The sequence below is a fragment of the Typopeltis vanoorti genome, chromosome 21, assembly GCF_054136105.1.
Source record: "Typopeltis vanoorti isolate ZY-2024b chromosome 21, IOZ_Tvanoo_1.0, whole genome shotgun sequence".
Classification (NCBI taxonomy): Eukaryota; Metazoa; Arthropoda; class Arachnida; order Uropygi; family Thelyphonidae; genus Typopeltis; species Typopeltis vanoorti.
The window spans coordinates 94,486,982-94,510,337 of NC_143569.1; the positions used below are offsets into that span (position 1 = coordinate 94,486,982).

Consider the following 23,356-nt stretch of genomic DNA (forward strand, 5'->3'; position numbering starts at 1 on the left):
GCAAAACTAGTAAGTTTATTAAATCATTACAACCCATAAACCCAGTGTTAATTATTTTTTATTACATTAGTTTTCTGGTAAAAAAAAACAACAACATACTTATCAAGTAGTGTGTGTGTGTGTGTGTGTGTGTGTGTGTACACACACACACACACACACACACACACACACACACACACATATATATATATATACACACACACACGTATGGAACTATCAAATTAATGGATGACAAATTCAATAGGTAAAAACTGCAAGGAATTGTTAGCAATGAGTGAATTTAAGGAAAGAAATGACAGGAAAAATGTATGTAAATAATGGACAGTTTGAGCCTCCCACGAATCCAGATCCCATGGAAATGCCCATGTAATAATAATGACATGCCTGTTTAACAAGTGTTTTAAAACAGGACAAATTCTTAGAGAGTGGAAAGAGGGTAAACTTGTTTTGCATCACAAAGAAGGATAAGACTGAGGCTTTGAATTATAGGCTGATTTGTATGTCTGGAGTTGCAAAGCTGTTGGAGAGGCTGTTGAAGGCTAGGATCTACAATTAGATTGATGATAGCAGTATTTTCCATGATGGTCAGCTTTGGTTTGTTAAAGGGAGGAACTTGTGTCTTGCCCCAGTCCTGAAGATATTTTCAGGAGCAAACTTTGTTTGCTCACACTTGGATAAAGGATTAAACTAAATTTATTATGGAAGAACTTATGCTTTAGCAATCTATCTATGTATTGCAACAAGGTGACAAATGCATTGGATAAAACAAGAATATAGTTTTGCCAAGGCCTTTGATAGATGCATATACATATAGGTGTCAGCAAGCTACATATGAGGGAATAGTGTCATGTAAGAGGAAAGTCACTAGTGGTTTGCCATAACAGTCTATTTTAGGGGCATTAATATTTATCTGGAGATATGCAGTGGTTTTCAGATGATGAAAAGTTGAAGAAAACTATGAAGATTGGAGCAAATGTTATGGTCCTTTAGAAAGATCTGAACAGAACAGAGTGGGTAATCAAGTGGGGACTTCCAGAGCTACTGCTTCAGTATTGTGTAGTTCAAAATTTGGTCCATAAGGATGGGATGCAGAGTATACAGTTGGTGGGAAAATTTTGAAAAGGTATTGGAGATGAGAAATCTGGGAGTTATGGACAGGGCCCTGAAGTTTACATTTAGAATTACATTACTAAAATTGTGAGGACAACACAACAGATTATTACAATAACAAGGAGAACCTTTACATGTAGCAGTAAAGAGTTATGGTTCAGTGTATAAAGCCCTTGATCAGGCCACATATGGATTACTGTATGCAGATTTGGTTACCTGGTTTTCAAGCAGATAAGTATATATTGGAAAGGTTCCTGAGAAAATTTATACCACTATCTAAGATGTTTGGTGTGAAGAAAGCTTAAGTGAATTTAAGGAAAGGAATGACAGGAAAAATGTGTGTAAGTAATGGCAGTTTGGCCTCCCACGAGTCCAGATCTCGGCTATTTGAAATACAAATAGCAGAGCCTCATGAACAGGAGAAGGGGGGGTGGAGAAAATTGAGACATAAGTTGTTAAGAGGCTGTTACCAATTACATGTGGAAGAGGTTTTTCATAGAATAAAAGAGGTCATCTCTGACAGCTGCATAAAGAGGGTGTAAGCAGGAGAGTGAGAGGCAGATTCTTTGCATAGAGAGTGGTGGATGAATGGAATGCACTGCCTGAAAATGTGTGATGAAGGCAGAGATGGTGAATGAGTTTAAGGCACAGTTTGATAAATTATGTATGACAGTGGGGGACCTCTTGCAGTTAGTCTTTTGACTCCATGTGTGTATGTCTAATGTTAATAAAATAGTAACTGACTTATTTAATTATTATGATACAGATGGCTTGGATTTCAGCAAAGATGCAACAAAAGAGTAGAATAGGAAAAACGATGTTGATATTTGAAAATAAAAAGATGAGTAGGAGAACTGATAAATAATCATGAATAATATGATATAATGCACAAAGGAAGGCCTTGAAGTATATAAGATATGATAAAAAAACTACTCTGTTTTTTTTTTTTTAGCAACTGTACAATTCCATGTTATTGCTTAGACAAGTTATTGCTTATGCAAATAAGTCTAGATGAGTAACTCATGAAAAGCTAGTACTTGAATTAAGAGGAATGGGGCAGATAAAACGTTGCTAGTTGAAAAGGAGGCTGTGACCTAGATGTATATTTGTTGCTATGTGATGAGTCACAAAGTCACTAAAATGTTCGGTTAAGAGTTGACTTTGTATTTTAAATTTTTTTTTAGGTTCAAGGTAACTTTTTTTTCAGTAAAAATGGCAACCTTTGAAAATCCATGTGATTTAATTTATTTTAAAAGATGAAAGGAAGTTTATCAATGCAAGATTAAGATTGTTTATCAATGATTATTCCCACCAAATGGTGAGTGCATGCACACACACAGTGGTAATTTACTTGTATTCAGATGATGGGTAATGCACAAACTTTATAGATAGGCATGCTAAATAAATTAAATTAGTTAACTGGCATTTCTATCTGAGTGACATTTATTCTTTTATGCTACTCCAAGAACTACTCAGCCAGGAACAGAACATGAAGACTCAAGTTTTGTGACCCATATAGAAAGGAAAACTACTAGTTAGTGGCACTTACCATGTCATCAAAGATACAACTATATATATATATAGTTGTATGTTTTTTTTTTTTTTTTTTTTTTTTTTTTGTAATCTTAATATCAGAAAAAATGCCAGTCACTTATAAGGCTACATGAGCTTACTCTGCACAGCACATACTGCGAGATCATACCATATCTGACAAGCTCCAATTTACCTCAACTACCTCATACAAAACTGGAGCCACATTATTCATGTGCTATTTTTCATATATACCAACAATAAAAAATCACTAGAACAATAATAATACAATCACCAAAAAATAAAGATAATAAAACATAGAATGAAAGATTTTGAAAAAAAAAACTATAAATTATTAAAAATTACAGGAACAAAGAAAACAAACTAACACTTAAGAGATTCAATAAGTGATTTAAAGAAATCTCCTTAAGGAGGGAATAAACAAAACAGCAGTAATCAAAATAGTTAATAATTAGTTCCTTTACAAATGTATAGATAACTAAAGAAAACAAATGTGTGAGAGAAATGTCAGTATTCATTCAAGTTATTTACATAACAAATAAAATCTTATATAAAGTCTTAAGCTTTAAAACCAGCAACACTATTAGTAAGAGAACAATTTAAAAATGTACTGAAAATTCAAGATAATTAAAAAAGAAAATAAAAAAACAGTGTATCCTGATTTCAAAATATATCACAGTTATAAAAGTTCTTTCAGATAAATATAAAAAGCAGCTAATCCCAACAAGGATCAGCATTTATTGATAGTACCTGCTAAAATTTTAATCTCCAACCAAAGCAATTTCATATATTTCAGTACAAAAGTTGATACATACAAAGAACATTTTAATATTAGTACTTGATGAAATAAAAATCAAGAACTTTGTAATGAAATTTTATATAATATGAAAATATCACTGTGCTGAGTGTCAAATAAAATTTTTAACCATGCACATAATTAAAAATTTGCTGCAGAAAGCAGTGCAATAGCTGAATGGGGATGATGGTGCTTGTATATATATCGAAATCAAAGTTGTGTCTTACACATTTCATATCTTCTCTCTTCTGGCACTAGCTCTGCAGATTGTGCAGACTTCCTGTGTACCGTTAGTCCATTAACATTTACAACTCCATCCCTTTTGAATAAGGCAGAAATTTCCTCAAATGTCTTGTTTTTTGTCTCTGGAACTCTCCTGTAAGTGAATGTCCAGAAGACTGCCAGAAGGGCCGTAAATGGAAGGAAGGAGTAGTGTTCAAATAATCTCTGAAATATGAAAAATGGTTAAACTTTAATAGTAACAAATAATATCTGGCTTAACAAAATGATACAATTTCTTCAAAATTCAAAAATCTTTAGGGTACTGCATAATACAAGGGTTGTTTGAAAAGTTTGATAAATTTTCAATAGATGGTGACACAATTTGTTCATTCATACCAGTGTCGGCATGTATCATCTTTTTCATGACCCCTGGCAAACATGCTATCAACTCCCATGTGCGATGTGTAGTTCTCATTTGGCAAACATTTAAAATTACCATGTTTGCATTTTTCATAAAAATGGAGAAAAACGATTTCCGTACGGTGATAAAACATTTTTATTTAAAGAAGTGGACGGCCATGCAGATCAAAGCCGAGTTAGATGCAGTTCAAAGTCCCAGCATTAAACATAGTGTTTAATGCTGGGACTTTGCACCAGCATTAAACACTATTTATTTTTGGATAAATGAGTTTAAACATGGTCATAAGTCCATCAAAGATGAAGAGCATTCGGGATGCCCAACTGAGGTCACTGTGAAGGAAATGATTGACAAAATCCATGGTATCATTATGGAAGACTGCCGAGTGAAAGTACATGAGATTGCTGAGATTGTAGGCATCTCAACTGAACAGTATATAATATCCTGTATGAAAAATTGCACATGAAAAAATTGTGCATGCGATGAATGCTGCGATTGTTGACTGTCGATCAAAAAAGGCATGCGAAAAGACATTTCAACGCAGTGATGTTTAATTGCAATTTGCAGGATTTTTTCATCGATTCATGACCGTAGACAAAACTTTTATCCACCAGTACACACCTGAGTCCAAGCAGCAGTCAAAAACAGTGGACAATGCCTAGTGAAAGAGCACCAAAAAAGCAAAGACCATTTTGTCAGCTGGGAAGGTGATAGCCACTGTTTTTTGGGATTCCCAAGGAATTATCATGATAGACTATTTGGAAAAGGGTAAGACAATAAGAGTCTACTGTGTGTTATTGTTGGACTGTTTAAAAGAAGAACTGAAGAAAAAAAACAGTCAAGATTGGCGCACAAAAAAGTGCTCTTTCATCAAGACAATGCACTGTCCCACACATTGGCCATTGTGATGCAAAACTGCACGAATTGAGGTTCAAATTGGTTCCACATCAACTGTATTCTCTGGACTTGACCCCATGTGACTTCTTCTTGTACCCAAACTTAAAAATTTGGCTCGGTGGAAAAAAATTTTCTCCTAATGAGAATGTCATCAAGGCTGTTAATTACTATTTTGCACAATTTGACAACTCCTACTTTTTAGATGGGATGAAAAAATTGGAAACACATTGGACCAAATCTGTAGACCTTGATAGAGACTATGTTTAGAAATAAAGGTGAATTTTTTCCAAAAAAAAATGTGTTTAACTTATTTTTTTTACCAAACCTTTCAAACAATCCTTGTATTATTTAATCTATGTCTATTAATTCCACTAATGTTTTTAAAAGGTATAAAAACATAAATTGCATGAAAACTATTATTTGAAATGTGATTAAAGACACAAACTACTGTAAGGGGGAAAAAATATTCCAAAAATGAATGCTAATGCAAAATTGGCAAGGACAAGAGTTCATAACATATGACATAGAAATTCTGTAAGATGATTTAAATAGATTGAGTGTATGGGCAAAGGATAATTTATTATTATTACATGACACCTCCAGGGAGTCTAAAGACTCATCAAGAGAGGGCACATACTCTACAACTCTCTGTCTCCAGTACTCATTTCATCAACTACAATGAACCGCAACTACACCAATGCCATCTACTGCCAACCACCACTAGTATTTTCACATACAATCACAAGCATCCATGTCCATAATGGTTGTTATTTTAATGTGGAAAGTATAAACTTAGAGATGAAAAGATTGTGAGCTGTGTATTATATTGACAGAACTGGACTGCAAGGAATTGAAGAATGTTGACAAGTAGAAACAAGGAGTTGTTATTCCTCCCTGGATGCGATAGCCCTATTAAAGCATAAAGAGAGATTGTTTCTACTATCAGCATTCTTCAACATCCACTCAGCTAAGGATAAACTTCACCCTTCAGCACACCCATGAGTATGAAGTTCCTATTATGGGCAAACAGGAAGATAACATCCGCCTGACAAAAACATGAAAAATACATTTGCTACTATTACTATAGCAAATCAGGACTGGCAGACCACACTTTGGACACTCCTTCACAGGGGATATGATAGAAACGTTTAAATTACTAGAAGGTTTTTATAAGATTGATGCAGGGGAAATGTTTCAGCTGTGTGATAGTCATGGAAGAACAAGAGGTCATCCCTGGAAATTAAGGAAACATGTGGTTAAGTTAACAAGGGTGTGAGAAAGAGGTTTTCTGCCTGAAGGGTGGTGAATGAGTGGAATGCATTGCCTGACTCAGTTGTGAGTTCTTCGTCCATATATGAATTCAAGAAGAGATATGATAGATATTGTTTTGATAGTTTGGGTCTCCTGCGATGAGTCTATTGACTCCATGGAGATACCCATAATAATAATAATAGTAATAAGAAAACGAATGTGCTATTTAGGAGGTCGTTACAGATCTGAAAGATTAATTTTTGAGTCACAAATGGTTTTAAAGAATTCTCCCAACCTTAACAAATATGGTTGCATTAATTTGCCAACATTTCAGAGACTGTTATGTTAAGAGAAACTCCCACATAGATGTTTTTTTTTTTGTTAAAGGGCACCAAAAATAGGACTTTAGATCTTTTGTCCACTGCAACTGTATTGTTTTACTCACTTGCTGTTGCGTGTACAAGTGTGTTGTGCTCTGATGATACTGAGTTGAAATTCAGCAAAATATAAGCAGTTAATAAAACATCTCTTTGATAAAATTGTTTGGTGTTGTTAATACCGTTAAAAAATAAGTCATGAAATGCAAAAGAAATAGTTGAGTTGCCGTGATCATTTTGTAAAGGTATATCAACCAAGTGGAGATTTTGCAGTTGCTAATGTGACAGACACACATATCAAAATTGAGATAGATGAACAGGAGGCGTCTATCATATTGAAAAATACCAATGTGAACACAGCAGTACAATTGGATGGTATGTAAGCCCATGTACTATGTGAATGTGCAAGAGAATTGGTATTGCCTCTGACGAAGTTGTTCAATCTAAATCTCATCTCTGGCAAGATTCCAAGGAACTGGAAAGAGGGCAAGATAGTTCCATTGCATAAGATGGCTTAAAGACAGAGGTAGAAAACTACAGACCAATTAACATATCAGGAGTGCTTGATAAAATATTGGAAAAGTTTATTAAAGGTAAAATCCAACAGTGGATGGACAAGAATGTGATATTCTGGGCAGCATGGCTTTGTAAAGGGTACGTCCTGTCTTAGTAATTAATTGGGAGTTGGCCACTAGATGTGGCCAACTCCCAATTAATTGGTGTGTAGTATTTGTAGAGAGCTCCTGAACAGATAAGTATTATTTTAAGTAATAATTGGTAAATTTGCTTGAATCTTATGTAGTATTATTTACTTTTCGTATCTTAGTGTGTCTGTGTGTTTTCTGAGTTATTTCAATTAATAATTTGACAGATACGATTATTAGCATGCACATGGCACCGATAAGAAGGAAAACAATGGCGTCCAGACCATCTTTGTCCAAAATTTTTAATATAAAGGATTTTATTCAGTGTACCGTTTGTGAAATGTATGCTTTGAGGAGAGCGATTGGAGTCTGGTTAGACAATGATAGTGGAGTGAATGTGTGCAGAAAGTGTAAGGAATGTGAGGATTTTAAGTGTGTGTTTCAGGTCGTGAGAGTGATATCGTTGTTGAAAGTGGGAATGTAGAAAATAGTGATATGCGAGGTATGAATAGTGATATTTGCAAGGTAGTACCAGATAGCCGTGAGAGTGGCGTTGAAAGTGAGAATGAAGGTAAAAATACAGAACGAATGAATGAATTAACGGATAATAAAAATGATGAGACAGATGCAATGAGTGAGATCACATGGTTACGCAGAGCGATACATAGGGAAAATCGGCAGCTGGAGCGTTAGAAAAAATGTTTACCGAGCGTACCAACTAATAAACGGCAAAAGTATGATGAGAAAAATAAGAGTATGATAGTAAGTGTAAACAAAATGAAAGAGATTCTTTAGTAAGAGGTGTGATAGATGAGAGTTTGACAAAATCGTGCCAACCTGGCGAATGTTAAGGATGTAAGTGAGTCAATTAGAATGCAAAAGCAGAAAGTGAAAGAATTGACAGTAGTAGCAGGAACAAATGATTTGAAAGGAGACAAAATGGCTATGAGAGAGGATTTGAAGGAATTACTTGAGGTAGCAAAAGAGAAGAGTGAGAGAGTTAGGATGGTGAGTCTGTTGCCATGGTATGACAGTGAAGAGTATAGAAGGAGGGCCAAAATCGCTAATGCATGGATAGGAGGAATGGTGTGGAATTTGTGGATGCGTGGAGTGAGTTTGATGGGCGAAAGGATTTATATAAGATGGATGGTTTACATTTGAATGGATTTGGTGTAGGGAGCCTTGAAAAGGTGTTGTTGAATGAAGTGGAAGTGCAGAATCAGGGAAACTAGAGTTATTAACTGGGGGGGGGGAGTAGTTATGCAGACTTTAGGGAGACATTTGAGTGTATGAATGTGTGTAATATGCCCAAGTAAATACGAAAGACTACGAATCAGAATGGGATGGTTAGTATAAGGCATCAAAATAGGAATGGGACAAATGGGCTTTTGCAATTCATGTATACTAATGCCAGAAGTATTAGGAACAAGAAGGAAGAATTTTTGGCCTTGGTTGGCACTTTCAGGCCACAAGTTATTGGCATTAGTGAAACATCGCTGACAGAAGAGGATATAGCTAGTGGGATTGAATGTGAGGGGTATGGTGTGTTCAGGAGTTTTACTGATGATAGCAGATGAGCTGCAGCCAAGGAGAATAGAAGTGGAACTGCAGGATAGAGAAAAGAGCACATTTGAGGCTATTTGGTGAGAGATTAAGACTAGCAGAACAAAAGATAGTGTTGGGTGCCTATAGACCAGGTGATGGAATAGATGGAGGAGATAGTATGCATAAGCAAATAGAGGAAATGAGTGGAAGGAGGGTATTTATTATGGGAGATTTCAACTATGGTAACATTCATTGGGAGGAGAGGACACATGGGAGGAAGCAATTGGAATTTATGCAGTTATTAAGGGATAACTATCTGCAACAGCATGTAATGGAAAATACTAGGGGTCAGAGAGTGCTAGACCTAGTAATTGCATCTGAGAATTTCGCTGTAACGAATATGACCACATTGACACCAATTGGTGAGAGTGATCATAGGGTCTTGACTTGGGAAGTGGCTAAAGGTGTGGAATTTACAATTAAGACAGGATATATGTGGAATCATCGGGCTGGTAAGTATGACAAGCTTAGGAGTTTGATTGGTCCAGTGCTATGGCATGTAAAACTGCAAGGGCTGGATGTTGATAGTGCATGGGAGGCAGTTAAGAAGTGTTTGCAGGAGACTGACTGTATACCTAGAGTCCGAATAATAAATCAAGTAGGGGTTAAATGGATGAATAACAGCTTGAGTTGCAAAAAAAGAAACAACTGTGGAGGAAATTTAAGGAGAAAGGTGACAGGCAGGCACATGAACAGTATAAAGCACAGGCCAAAAGGGTAATGAGTGTGGTAAGAAAAGCAAAAGTGGATTATGAAAGAACATTAGCCATGCAGGCTAAAGAGAATCCCAAACAGTTTTTTTGATATGTTGCAAGTAAAAGAAAAAATGTATATGGCAGAATGATTTTAAAGAATGCTGATTGTAGGACGGTAACGGGATCAATTGATATAGTTGAATTACTGAGCTAGCACTTTGCAAGAGTATATCATCCAGGTGGTGACAGTGCAGGAATGAACGAACCAATAGATTATACGGGAATTGTGGTGAATGACGTGGTCATATTACAAAACCTCGATGTTGATACATCTGTGGGATTGGATGGCATACGAGCTCATGCCGTATGTGAAGCGGCTAAAGAATTATCAGTGCCCTTGACCATTTTGTTTAATTTTGGTCTCGGGTCTGGGTTAGTTCCGAGGGGTTGGAAAGAGGGAAAATAGTTCCACCGCATAAAAGAGGTTCCAAGACTGCTGTTGTAAATTACTGACCGATACGCATATCAGGAATCATTGTCAAGGTCTTGGAGAAAATAGTCAAGAGGAAAATACAGGATTGGATAGATGAAAATGAGATACTGTATGGGGGATAGCATGGTTTTGTGAAGGGTAGATCATGCCTTAGTAACTTGCTCACGTTTTATAACACAGTGACGGCTGAACTGCATAAGGGTAATGGGTTTCCAGTGATTCTACTGGACCTTGCTAGAGCCTTTGACAGGATACCACATGGAATTCTAATCAGTAAACTGCAGCATATGGGGATGGATATAGGGTTGGTGAGATGGACAGGAGGGTGGTTCATGGAGAGATATCAGAAAGTAGTTTATTCAGGAGTAGAGTCCAAAAGAAGGCCTGTGGCTAGTGGTGTGTCGCAGGGTTCTGTTCTTGAATCACTGCTTTAATTTGTTCATTAACGATATAGGAAAGGATCTGAGAAGAAGTGCTCACTTGTTTGCTGATGATGCAAAGATGGGTAGAGCAATTGTGAGTGCACAGGATGTCAAAATTTTGTAAGATGATTTGGATAGTTTGGAGGACTGGGCTAAGGAGAATGGATGTCAGTTTAATGTGGCAAAGTGTAAGGTTATGCATTTTGGGATGAAAAGATTGGCAGCAGTATATCACATTGGTGGAACTGTACTCCAGGAGATTGATGAGGCCAGGGATTTGGGAGTGTTGGTGGATAGGGAGTTGAAGTTTAGGGGCCACATTGCAAAAGTGGCTAAATCAGCTCATCAAATCACTTGGTTGCTGAAAAATACTTTAACAAGCAGAGACAAACAGGTTATTCTTTCTCTGTATCGAGCCTTGATAAGGCCCCATCTAGACTACTGTGCCTGGGTTTCTTCTTGATGGGGAGGAGTTGAAGAGGATCCAGAGACGAGTGACCAAGATGATAGCAGATCTGTGGAATGAACCTTATGAGAACAGATTGAAGATTTGTGGGTTGCAGAAATTGGTTGATAGGCAGAAAAGGGGTGATATGATTGAGACATTGAAATTACTGAAGGGTTTCTATAAGATTAATTCAGATGATATTTTTGAGAATAGGACTTTTGGTGGGAGGACTAGGGGGCCATACATGGAAGCTGAGCAAGAGTGTGGTTAGCAAGGGTGTTAGGGCTAGGTTTTTTACTTGGAGAGTTGTGAATGAGTGGAATAAGCTGCCAGAGTCTGTTGTGGGTGCCATGACTGTGAATGAGTTCAAGGCAAGGTATGATAGATACTGTGTGAATATCGAATAGTTGTTCTTGACGTGATGTTAGGGCCTCCTTCAATGAGTCTATCGACTCCTTGGAGTTGTCCGTAATAATAATAATAATTCACATCTCATAATAAATTAACAGCAGAATTGGATAAACGAAATGGCTACACCGTGATACTGCTGGATTTCAAAAGCATTTGACAGAATACTGCAATGAAAACTCTTACAAAAGTTGGGAATGCATATGAAACTAATAGCATGGATGCGGGGAGGGGAACTGACAGACATACACCACTGAGTACTATGTGATGAAGTGGAATCAAGGGGAATGAGGGTGACTAGTGGAGTACCTGAGAGTTCTATATTAGGGCCACTACTCTAATTTTTATATCAATGATATGGGGAAAGATTTAAGGTGGGGGGAAGGCTATTCAGTTTTTTGCTGATGATGCAAAACTGGAGAGCAATAGTTGATAAAGGCGATATAGATATCCTGCAGGGATGATTTAAATAAATTGGCATTGTTGGAATAGGATAATAACCAGAATTTTTTTTCACTTGGTTAGACTATAATAAATTTAGTTTAATCCTTTATCCAAGTGTAAGTAAACAAAGTTTGCGCCTGAGGTATCTTCAGGACTAAGGCAACTCGTGATAAAGGTGAACCAGGCTCTCATCTTTCCCATTCTTAGTATCTCCCATAATGCAAAGCACATCTCCTTGTAGACATGTATAATGCTATGCATTAAGGGAAGGGCCACTGGCCAGACTGGTATGAGGGTAACCTTTATTGAGATCTCGTCAGTGGTAGCCAGACCCAGAGGTGGTGCAAGGTGGAAGCAATGGAGAAGTCATATTTACCTATAAGAGTTGCCAAAAGGTGTCTCTCCTTATTAAATTACTCTGGATTTAGAGAAGCATGTTAGAAGTTTTTTCCCACTTGGTTAGACTATAATAAATTTAGTTTAATCCTTTATCCAAGTGTAAGCAAATAAAGTTTGCACCCGAAGTATCTTCAGGACTGAGGCAACTCGTAGTAAAAGGTAGACCAAGCTCTCATCACTCCTATTCTTAGTATCTCCCATAATGCAAAGCATATCTCCTTGCGAACATGTATAATGCTATGCATTAAGGGAAGGGCCAGTATCCAGACTAGTTTCGACCTTTATTGAGGTCTCGTCAGTGGGATAAAGGAATAAATTAAATTTATTATAGTCTAACCAAGTGGGAAAAACTTCCAACATCTTTCTTTAAGTCCCGAGTAATTTAATAATAAGGGGAGACACCTTTTAGCAACTCGTATAGGTAAATATGACTTCTCCATTGCTTTCACCTTGGTATCACCACCTCTGGGTCTGGCTCACACTGACGAGACCTCAAAAAAGATCGAAACCAGTTGGAAGCTTGGGTGATGAATAGCAGTGCTGTAGTCCATGAAGTTTTAACTGAGGCTCGGCTGTTGCTGTCACCTAGGTCCTGGGTGGTGGTGGTGGGAGGGGGGTAATGAATGGCAATGCTGTAGCCCGTGAAGTTAACTGAGGCTCGACTGTTGCTGTTACCCCTCAGATGACATATGAGCAAATGAGTGGCTCTGCTCTGTGGTGGGGTGAGCCTGCCACAGTGTAGAACCAACCAGTTCTGAGAGTTCTTCTCAGTGGCAGGGTGAGCCTGTTACTGAGGGGAACAACGCTGAGTTTTTGGAGTTTGACCTGTACTTGAACATTCAACAAAGGTTGAAATCAGTCTGGGTAGTGGCCCTTCCCTTAATGCATAGAATTATTATTATTATTATTATTATTATTAAACAAGACCTCATGGAGTCAAAGACTCATCTAGGAGGTCCTTTTATCTCACACACATCTCATCATACCGGGTCTTAAACACATTCAAACTCCTTGCAGACACCACACTCTAAGGCAAGGCATTCCAATCATTCACAACTCTGCACGAAAAAAACCTGCCTCTCACTCCCCTACTCACACCCTCTTTATACAGTTTCCAGGGATGACCTCTGGTTCTCCCCTGATCTCCCACTATTCGCTGTAGAACTTCTCCACCATTGATCCTATAGCAACCCCTTACCAACTTGTAGGTCTCTATCATATCTCCCCTCTTCCTTCTCTCCACTAGTCTCTGCAAATTACATCTTTTCAATCTTTCCTCATACTCGACATTCCAGAGGTCAGAAACTACCTTAGTCAGTCGCCTTTGGACCCTTTCCAACATCTCCTCATCCTTCTGAAAACCAGGTGACCAAATCTGGGCACAATAGTCCATGTGTGGCCTAATCAAAGCCTTATACAATGGAACAAGAATCTCCCTACTTCTACACGTCAGTGTCCTCCTCATCATTCCCAGAAGTCTTTGTGTTGTCTTCACAATTTTGGCGATGTGACCCCTAAATTTTAGATCCTTATCCACTATCACTCCCAGATCTCTTATTTCCTCTACTTCCAACAATATATTCTTACCAAGCATAAATTCTGCATCCCATCTTTGTTTTCCAAATTTTAAAACCTTACATTTTGCAACATTGAACTCACACCCCCATTTGCTTGCCCAATCACTCAATTTATTCAAGTCTTCTTGCAAGGCCACAACATCTTCACTACTCTTTATGGTTCTTCCCAACTTTGCATCATCTGCAAACAACTGAATATCTCCATCCAAATCTTCGCCAATATCATTAATATACAAGTTAAATAGTAATGGCCCTAAAACAGATCCCTGAGGCACTCCACTAGTGACTTTCCTTTTCCTGGATATTGCACCCCCATACACAACTTGTTGATACCTATCAGATAGCCAGTCTCCAATCCAATGCACTAATCTAATATCCAACCCCATCTGCTCTAGTTTGACTGTCAACTTATCATGAGGCACTCTATCAAAAGCTTTTGCGAAATCCAAGTATATTACTGTGTATCCTTCTCCTCTGTCCAAGGAAGCAGTCACTTTATTGTAATAAGTAAGTAGATTACTAAAACACGACCTCCCTTTAGCAAATCCATACTGTCCATCAAAGATTATACCATTGTTGTCAACCCAACTCTGGATTCTAGCTCTCACAAGCTTCTCCAACAACTTAACCACAACACCCGACACACAGATAGGCCTATAGTTTGATGCTTGAGTTCGATCACCTCCTTTATGAAGTGGCACAATCTTGCCCTCCTTCCACTCTTTAGGGACTTGACCAAGTGCAAGACTCGTATTAAAAAAATATGTCAAGGCAGGTGTCAACTCTCTGGCACATTCCTTCAGAATACGCGGTGATATATTATCAAGTCCCACAGCCTTATTTACATCTAGTTTACTCAACTCCCCAAACACCTCTTGCTCACTTACAGTCAGTCTCTCCTCCCCATCATCAACTGCTCTTAATCTCTCCATGAAGTCACATTCACAAGATTGAAAGATCTTTATGAACTGCTCATTAAGTATCTCCACCACACATTCTGCAACAGCTGTCTTTATACCATTTCCTCCAATCAATGTCATCCTTCCATAATCATTCTTTCTTTTGCTGGCTACATATCGAAAGAACTCCCTAGGATTCTTTTTAGCTTCATTAGCTAACTGCTGTTCATACCTCTCTTTAGCTACTCTCACCAACCAAGTCACTCTCCTTGCCTGGTCTTTGTAGAACTCATGAAATTGGTTACTTCCACTTCTCTTATGCTGCCTCCACAATGCCCTTTTTCTCTGTATTGCATGCTTAATCTCTTTATTCATCCATCTCACACCTAACTTATTTAACCTTCTCACCCGTGGTATACATTTAGACATTGCATCCACTAAATATTTTTTGAAAATCCCCCAAGCTGCATTGATCTCTTTTCCAGCTAACTCCTCATTCCATGCTACACCTGCAAGCTGTCTCCTGAGCTCTTCATAATCACCCCCCTTGTAGTTCCACATATACCCTTTTTTCACAGGGGTCCTTGCACTGCTGGCAACCACCCAAGTAATCACCTCATGGTCACTTTCACCAATTGGTGGATGATTTGATACCTCATTGATAATTACATCCTCCGATGAGATGACCAAATCCAAGACCCTTAATCCTCTTGTGCCCTCTGTTACATACTGTCTGAGGTAGTTATCCCTCAAAAACTCAAGAAACTCATTTTCTTTACTTCCAGTTGCTATCTCTTCATTCCAGTCTATATTGCCATAATTAAAATCACCCATAATGATCACCCTTTTCTTATTTGCTTGGCTTATTTGACTATACATTTCACTATCACCACCATCCACATTACCAGGTCTATAACAACATCCCACCAAGTATTTGATTCTATTCACCTCTATCTCACACCATACTGCCTCAAAACCACTGGCCCCATTTCCCCCTTGCATCTCTACCTTGTATGGACATAACTCTTTCTCTATCATCAATAGCACTCCCCCTCCCTTTTTACCCCTTCTATCCTCATGAAACACATCATACCTTTCCATCTCTATTCCTGTCAGGATGTCATCCTCATCTAACCATGTCTCACTTATTCCGACAATCTCTGGGTGCACAGACGCAATTAGTGCAACCATTTCATCCGCCTTGTTTCTTATACTTTTAGCATTGGTATACAAACACAACAACTCATTTCTGGATCTACAGCTAGTTCCACTGATACCACTCACTCGATGTGATCTCTCCATGCTGGACTGGGGCCATTTCCCTTTCTGCTTCTTCATTTTAGAACCCTTTGCAATTCCATCTGTTTCCTTTTGATCCCTGATCATCCCATTACTTTCCTGCCTACACATTCTCTCACCTCCTCTTGGAGCATCCACCTTTCTCACGCTGTGTATCCCTGTCCACATTATACATGCCTGCAAGGAGATATGCTTTGCATTATGGGAGATACTAAGAATAGGAGTGATGAGAGCTTGGTCCACCTTTACCATGAGTTGCCTCAGTCCTGAAGATACTTCAGGTGCAAACTTTGTTTGCTTACACTTGGATAAAAGATTAAACTAAATTTATTAAAGGATAAAAACTGTCAATTTCATGTTGCAAAATATAAGGTTATGCATTAAGGTTGAAAAGGTTATACATAGTGTATCATATTGAGTGTACTGGATTGTGGGAAATTGATGAGGCTAGGGACTTGGGAATAATTCCTCAGTTGAGAACGAGAGTGCCAGGGGAACGGTCGTATTTTCAGGGAGCTCCCGAAAGCTAAGTACAATTTTGAATGGAAATTAGAATAAATGTTAAAAATCATAACGTAATATTGTCTAAATTTGGTAGCTTGTTGTGTCTGTGTGATTTTGGTGTAAATTCCGTAAATTAATTTAGTCTTTAACGATACGTTTCATATATTTGAATATGGCGGCAATGCGACTTAAGATAATGGCGTCCAAAAATACGACGCCATTGTTCAAAAACTGTAGTGTGAGAGAGTTTGTCCGGTGTGATGTGTGTGGAATGTATGCATTCCCGAATGAGTCTGGAATATGGGTTGAAAGTGATAGTGGTGGGAGAATGTGTAGAAAGTGTATGCAAAGTGAGGAGTCGAAGTATGTGTCAGGTTGTGAGACAGTTATGGTCGAAGAAAGCCAGAATGTGAGTGAAAATAGTGGCTCGATAGGGAATTGCGGTGTACAAGATGGCAATGTGAGCAGTGATCTATGAAAGAGTGAGAGCAATTATACAGAAAGAGAAAATGGTTTGAATGATAAAAAAAATGAGGAATTATTTGTAGGAAGTGAGATCGCTAGGCTGCGCGCAGTGATACAAGATGCGCAGCGGCAATTAGAGCACCTGCAAAACTCTTTCCAGAGTGATTCGGCTAACGGAAATAAACAGCGTGGGCGAGTTTCCGAAATGAAGGAGAGAGTATTGTATGGTGACTCGTTATTAAGAGGAGTAATAGATGGGAGTGTAACTAAATCGTACTTGCCAGGTGCAAAATTTAAGGATGTAAGTGAGAGCATTAGAGTGCAAAAACAGAGGGTGAAAGAAATAACAATTGTGGCTGGTACGAATGAATTGAAAGGTGATAAATTTTTTATGAGAGAGGACTTGAAAGTATTGTTAAAGGTAGCGAAAGAAAAGAGTGACAGAGTTAGAATGGTGAGTCTGTTACCGCGGTATGACAGAGAGGAGTTTAGAAGGAGGGCCATAATCGCAAATGATATTATGCGCAGGTTATGCGGACGGTGTGGTGTGGAATTTGTGGACGTGTGGAATGAGTTTGATGGGCGAAAGGACTTATACAAGATGGATGGACTGCATTTGAATGGACTTGGTGTGCGGAGACTGGAAAAAGTGTTGCTGAATGAAGTGAAAATGGATGTGCAGAACCAGGGAAACTAGAACTACCAAGGAGGGGGGGAAGTGGATATCCAGACATCAGTGAGAAAGTTGAGTGTAAAAATGTATATAATGTACCTGAGCCAGCAATAAGGACAAAAAATGGGAATGGGATATTTAGAATAACGCATCAAGATAGGGGTGGGACAAAGGGAACACTGCAATTCATGTATACTAATGCCAGGAGTATTAGGAACAAGAAGGAAGAATTTTTGGCCTTGATTGGCTCTTCCTGGCCACAGGTTATTGGCATTAGTGAAACATGGCTGACAACAGATGATATAGTTAGTGGGATAGAATGTGTAGGTTATAGTATGTTTAGGAGGGACAGAGAGAATAAAATTGGGGGAGGGGTGTTATTGATGATAGCTGATGAACTGCAGCCAAGGAGAATTGAAGTATTGCAGGATAGTGAAAGGAGCTCATTTGAGGCTATTTGGTGTGAGATTGATACTGGCAGAATAAAATATACAGTTGGGTGCTGCTATAGACCAGGTGATGGAATAGATGGTGGAGATGGTATGCATAAACAAATTGATGAAATGAGTGGAAGGAGGGTAATTATTATGGGGGATTTCAACTATGGTAACATTGATTGGAAAGAGGAGAGGACACACGTGAGGAAGGAAATGGATTTTATTCAATTATTAAGGGATAACTATCTGAAACAGCATGTAATTGAAAATACTAGGGGTGTGAGAGTGCTTGACCTGGTAATAGTATCTGAGAATTTGACTGTAATGAATATGACCATGTTGCCACCTATTGGTGAGAGTGATCATAAGGTCTTGACCTAGGAGGTGGCTAAAGGTGTGAAATTTGTGATTAAGACAGGGCATATGTGGAATTACCGTGCTGGCAAGTATGACAAGCTTAGGAGATTGCTTGGATCAGTGCCATGGCATGTACAACTGCAAGGGCTGGACGTCGATAGAGCATGGGAAGTGATCAAAGAGCATTTACAAGAGGTTATGGCTGACTGTATACCTAAGGTCCGAATAGTGAAACAAGGAGGGGTTAAATGGATGAATAACACCATTAAGCTTGAGCTGCAAAAAAAGAAACAACTATGGAGGGAATTTAAAGAAAGGGGTGACCTGCAGGCACACGAACACGGTATAAAGTACAGGCTAGAAGGGTAACGAGTGTGGTAAAAACAGCAAAAGCTGATTATGAAAGGAAACTAGCTATGCAAGCAAAAGAGAATCCCAAACAGTTCTTTCAATATGCTGCAAGCAAGAGAAAAACTGTACATGGCAAAATGATTTTAAGGAATGACGATGGTAAAGAGTTCACTGAACCAGTCGATATAGTGGAGTTACTGAGTGCGCACTTTGCAAAAGTATATCATCCAGGTGGTGACGTTGAAAAAATGAAGGAACCATTAGTTTATATGGGAATTGTGATGAATGAAGTGGAGGTGAATAGTCTATTACAGAACCTTAATGTGAATACATCTGTGGGATTGGATGGTATACCAGCACGGGTCTTGCATGAAGCGGCTAATGAATTATCAGTGCCCTTGACCATGTTGTTTAATCTGAGTCTCAGGTCTGGCTTAGTCCCAAAGGCGTGGAAAGAGGAGAAAATAGTTCCACTGCATAAAGGAGGATCCAAGACTATGGTTGCAAATTACCGACCGATCAGCATATCAGGAGTCGTTGTCAAGGTCTTGGAGAAAGTAGTCAAGGGAAAAATACAGGAATGGATTGATGAAAATGAGATACTGTACAGAGGACAGCATGGCTTTGTGAAGGGTAGATCATGCCTCAGTAACTTGCTCAAGTTTTATAACAGGGTGATGGCTGAACTGGATAAGGGAAATGGGTTTACAGTGATACTGCTGGACCTGGCAAAGGCGTTTGACAGGATACCACATGGAATTCTAATCCATAAACTACAACATATGGGAATGGATATAGGGTTGGTGAGATGGATAGCTGGGTGGTTGATGGAGAGATATCAAAGAGTAGTTTATTTAGGAGTAGAGTCCAAAAAACGGCCTGTGACTAGTGGTGTGCCACAGGGTTCTGTTCTTGGACCACTGCTGTTTAATCTGTTCATTAATGATATAGGGAATGGTCTAAGTGGGACAGTTCATTTGTTCGCTGATGATGCAAAGTTGGGTAGGGTGATAGTGAATGCAGAAGATGTCAAAGTCTTGCAAGATGACTTAGATAGATTGGAGTTCTGGACTAAGGAGAATGGATGTCAATTTAATGTGACAAAATGTAAGGTTATGCATTTCGGAGTGAAAAGATTAGCAGCAGTATACCACATTGGTGGAACTGTACTACAAGAGATTGATGAGGCCAGGGACTTGGGAGTGTTGGTGGGTAGGGAGATGAAGTTTAGGGGGCACATTGCGAAAGTAGCTAAATCAGCTCATCAACTCACTTGGTTGTTGAAAAATACCTTGACGAGCAGAGAAAAACAAGTTATTGTACCTCTGTACCGAGCCCTGATAAGACCTCATCTTGACTACTGTGCCCAGATTTGGTCACCTCGGTTCCTTCTTGATGGGGAGGAGGTTGAGAGGATCCAGAGGCGAGTGACTAAGATGATAGCAGGTCTATGGAATGCACCATATGAGAACAAGTTGAAGATTTGTGGGTTGCAGAAACTAGTGATAGGCGAAAAAGGGGAGATATGATTGAGACATTCAAATTGCTAAAAGGATTCTATAGGATTAATTCAGATGATATTTTTGAGATCAGGACTGGTGGTGGGAGAACTAGGGGACACCCATGGAAGCTGGGCAAGAGCGTGGTTAGCAGGGGTGTTAGAGCTGGGTTCTTTACTTTTAGAGTGGTAAATGAGTGGAATAAGCTGCCAGAGTCTGTTGTGGGTGCTATGACAGTGAGCGAGTTCAAGGCAAGGTATGATAGATACTGTGAGAATGTTGAACAGCTGTGTGAACATGATGTTTAGGGCCTCCCTCGATGAGTCTAAGGACTCCTGGAGTAGCCCATGGTAATAATAATAATAATAATAATAATAATAATAATAATAATAATAATAATGGCAGACATAAAGTTTAAGTTCAGAGGGCATATTGCAAAAGTTGGTAAAATAGCTCAAAAGATTATTTTGTTTGAAAAACATGCTAACGCATAAAGATAGGGAAGTTATTATCCCTCTTTATTTATAAGGTTGCATCTTGACTACTGTGTATAGATTTGGTCATGTGGGTTTCTTGGGAGACCAGGAGGTGCTAAAGAAAATTCAGAGATGAGTGACTAAGCTGGTGACAGGTCTGTGGAATACTCCCCATGAGGACAGGTTGAAGGTTGTATGGGTTACAAAGTTTAGTTGATAGGTGGAAAAGAGAGAAACTTTTAAGATATTAAAGGGATTTTATAAAACTGATCCAAAGGAAATTTTTCAATGTGACAAATAGAGAACTAGAGGTCATATATTGAAGTTGCATAAGAGTGTAGTTAGTAAGGGTTTGATTTTTTGCATATAGTGTTAAAATTGAATGGATTACCAAAATTAGTTGTGAGTTCTCTGACAGTGAATAAGTTTAAGGAAAAGTATGATAGGTTTTGTGTTATAATAGTTAGTTTGGGTCTCTCATGATGAGTCTTCAGATTCCATGGAGATACTATATAATAATAAAAAAATTCTAACTACTGACTTATAACTCAAATATAGACTAAGTACTACTTAATATAATGTCCCATCCGCACCATATAACTATAGTGTTTTGAATGGCTTACTTCTTGGCACTTTGTTATATGCCTTTTCCAGATCTACAAAACTTAAATACAGATCCATGTTATATTCCCATTGATTTCTCAACTATTTTTTATTTTGCAAAAGGTATTTGACAGGGTGCCACATGAAAAGTCGGTTTTTAATTTGTAACATGTGGATTTGGATATCAAGTTAGTCGACTGGATTAGTAACTGGCTTTCTGATAGATATCAGAGTTTTATATGAGGAAGCAGAATCAGGGAGTAGAAAAGTTACAAGTGGAGTTCCACAGGGAACTCCAGTACTGGGACCATTACTGTTCAATCATAATAACAATGATATTGTCCCGGGACTGTATGGTAATACTCAGTGGTTTGCAGATGTGCGCAGCTTGGGAGGGTTATTAATAATAGTGCTGATGTTTTGGCTCTTCAAGAGGATTTGAATAAGCTGAAAATGTGGAAAAATGAATGAGGATATCAGTTTAATGACCAAATGTAAGGTTTTGAAATTTGGGATCTACAGATGGGATGCTTCATACTTACTTACTTGATGGAGTTATACTGGAAGAAGTGGAGTAAGCAAGGGATCTTGTGGATTGTAGATAGAAATTTAAAGTCCAGGGGATATATTGCAAAGATATGAAGACATTTCAGAGAATTGCTGAAATATTGAGGAGGAAATTAACCATGAGAGATAAAAGGGTGGTGGGCCTATTGTATAAAAGATCAGATCCAGTCACTGGGATTTGAATGGGATGAAGTAACCTTGGAGAGGGTACAGAGATGGATAAAAAAATGATATCGCAACTGTACAATCTTGATTATGAGAATAGATTACGGACACGAAGACTGCAGAGTTTTGTGGATAGAAAACAAATGGGTGATATGATTGAGACATTTTAGCAGTTTAAGAGTTATCAGATTAACACCGAGGAAATTTTTTATATAAATAATGGAATGAGGGGGAAGGAACAAGGACAAGGGGCCATTCTCAGAAGTTATAAAGCAGATAGTGAGTAAAAGGGTAAGTAGTAAGTTTTTTTTGTGTGGAAAGTGGTAATAGCATGGAATGCATTGCCTGAGAGGGTAATGAAGATATAACTTTTGTCTCATAGCCTAATTCATCAATACATGGATATCTTATGTTGCCCAGATATCTATCAAAAAAGAACATGTTAGATATGTGGAAAAAAATTCAGTGCATAAAAGTAGATTAGCCTTTCACACCACTAATGAAAACTATCAAGTCAATTGACAATTACCAAAATACAATACATTGTTATGTCTCTTATTTTTTTCTTTGTAACTTAACTTAATTTTATTTTATCCTTTATCTTACTTATGTTACTATCAGTTATTTCATTTGCCGACAAATTTATAATTATTTTATGACTGCGCCAGCCGGCAACTGAATTCTGATATACAATCTTAAATTACCAAAAAAAAGGAATGCAGGGATCAAGAGGTTTGTAGTCGTGGTCCTGTTCCTTTAGTTACTAATGGATTCCCCTCTAATGCACAGTTTGTGATTTTACAAGCGGTAATTCAATCCACAGAAACATGACAGACTCATTTGGTTTAAACATAAGAAATACATTTATTTTGGCAAAACAGAGATACACTTTAGTCAAACTTTCAATTCTAAACAGTCTGAGCTTCCTCCCCCTCTTAAGTTAACACATCCAAAAAAGTTCTACTTTATAATTTCTTATACTATCAAAATCACACACTTCCTTATATATCTACTCTCAGACTCTGTTAATTTCTACTGAGTTGCTCAGTTATCATACATAGAAAATACACATATATACAGGCTTATTCTACAACCCTGGCATGGATTATATCAGACGTGTTTCGTCTAGCAAATTTTACATGAGATAACATTCCTTCTTATGTTCAAACTTTGTCCCCCCCATAATTTTAGTTAGCATTCAAAATTAAACTTAACATGATAACATTAATTTCCTTTTTTCAATATAAACAGTCCAAAGCCTCGGTTTCCAGCTCAGCTCGAGCTTAAGATGCCGCTCGTTCCTT

At 38.1% G+C, this 23,356-nt stretch overlaps 1 protein-coding gene across 1 annotated transcript in view; it reads right to left on the minus strand.

Moving 5' to 3' along the window:
* Positions 1-23,356, minus strand: part of LOC150095123 (glucose transporter type 1-like) — a 407,241-nt gene that overhangs the window by 13,188 nt on the left and 370,697 nt on the right. The window contains exon 15 of the mRNA XM_090411496.1: positions 3,685-3,904. Coding sequence (XP_090267622.1) covers positions 3,685-3,904 — 220 coding nt within the window. The remainder of the gene's footprint in view (positions 1-3,684; positions 3,905-23,356) is intronic.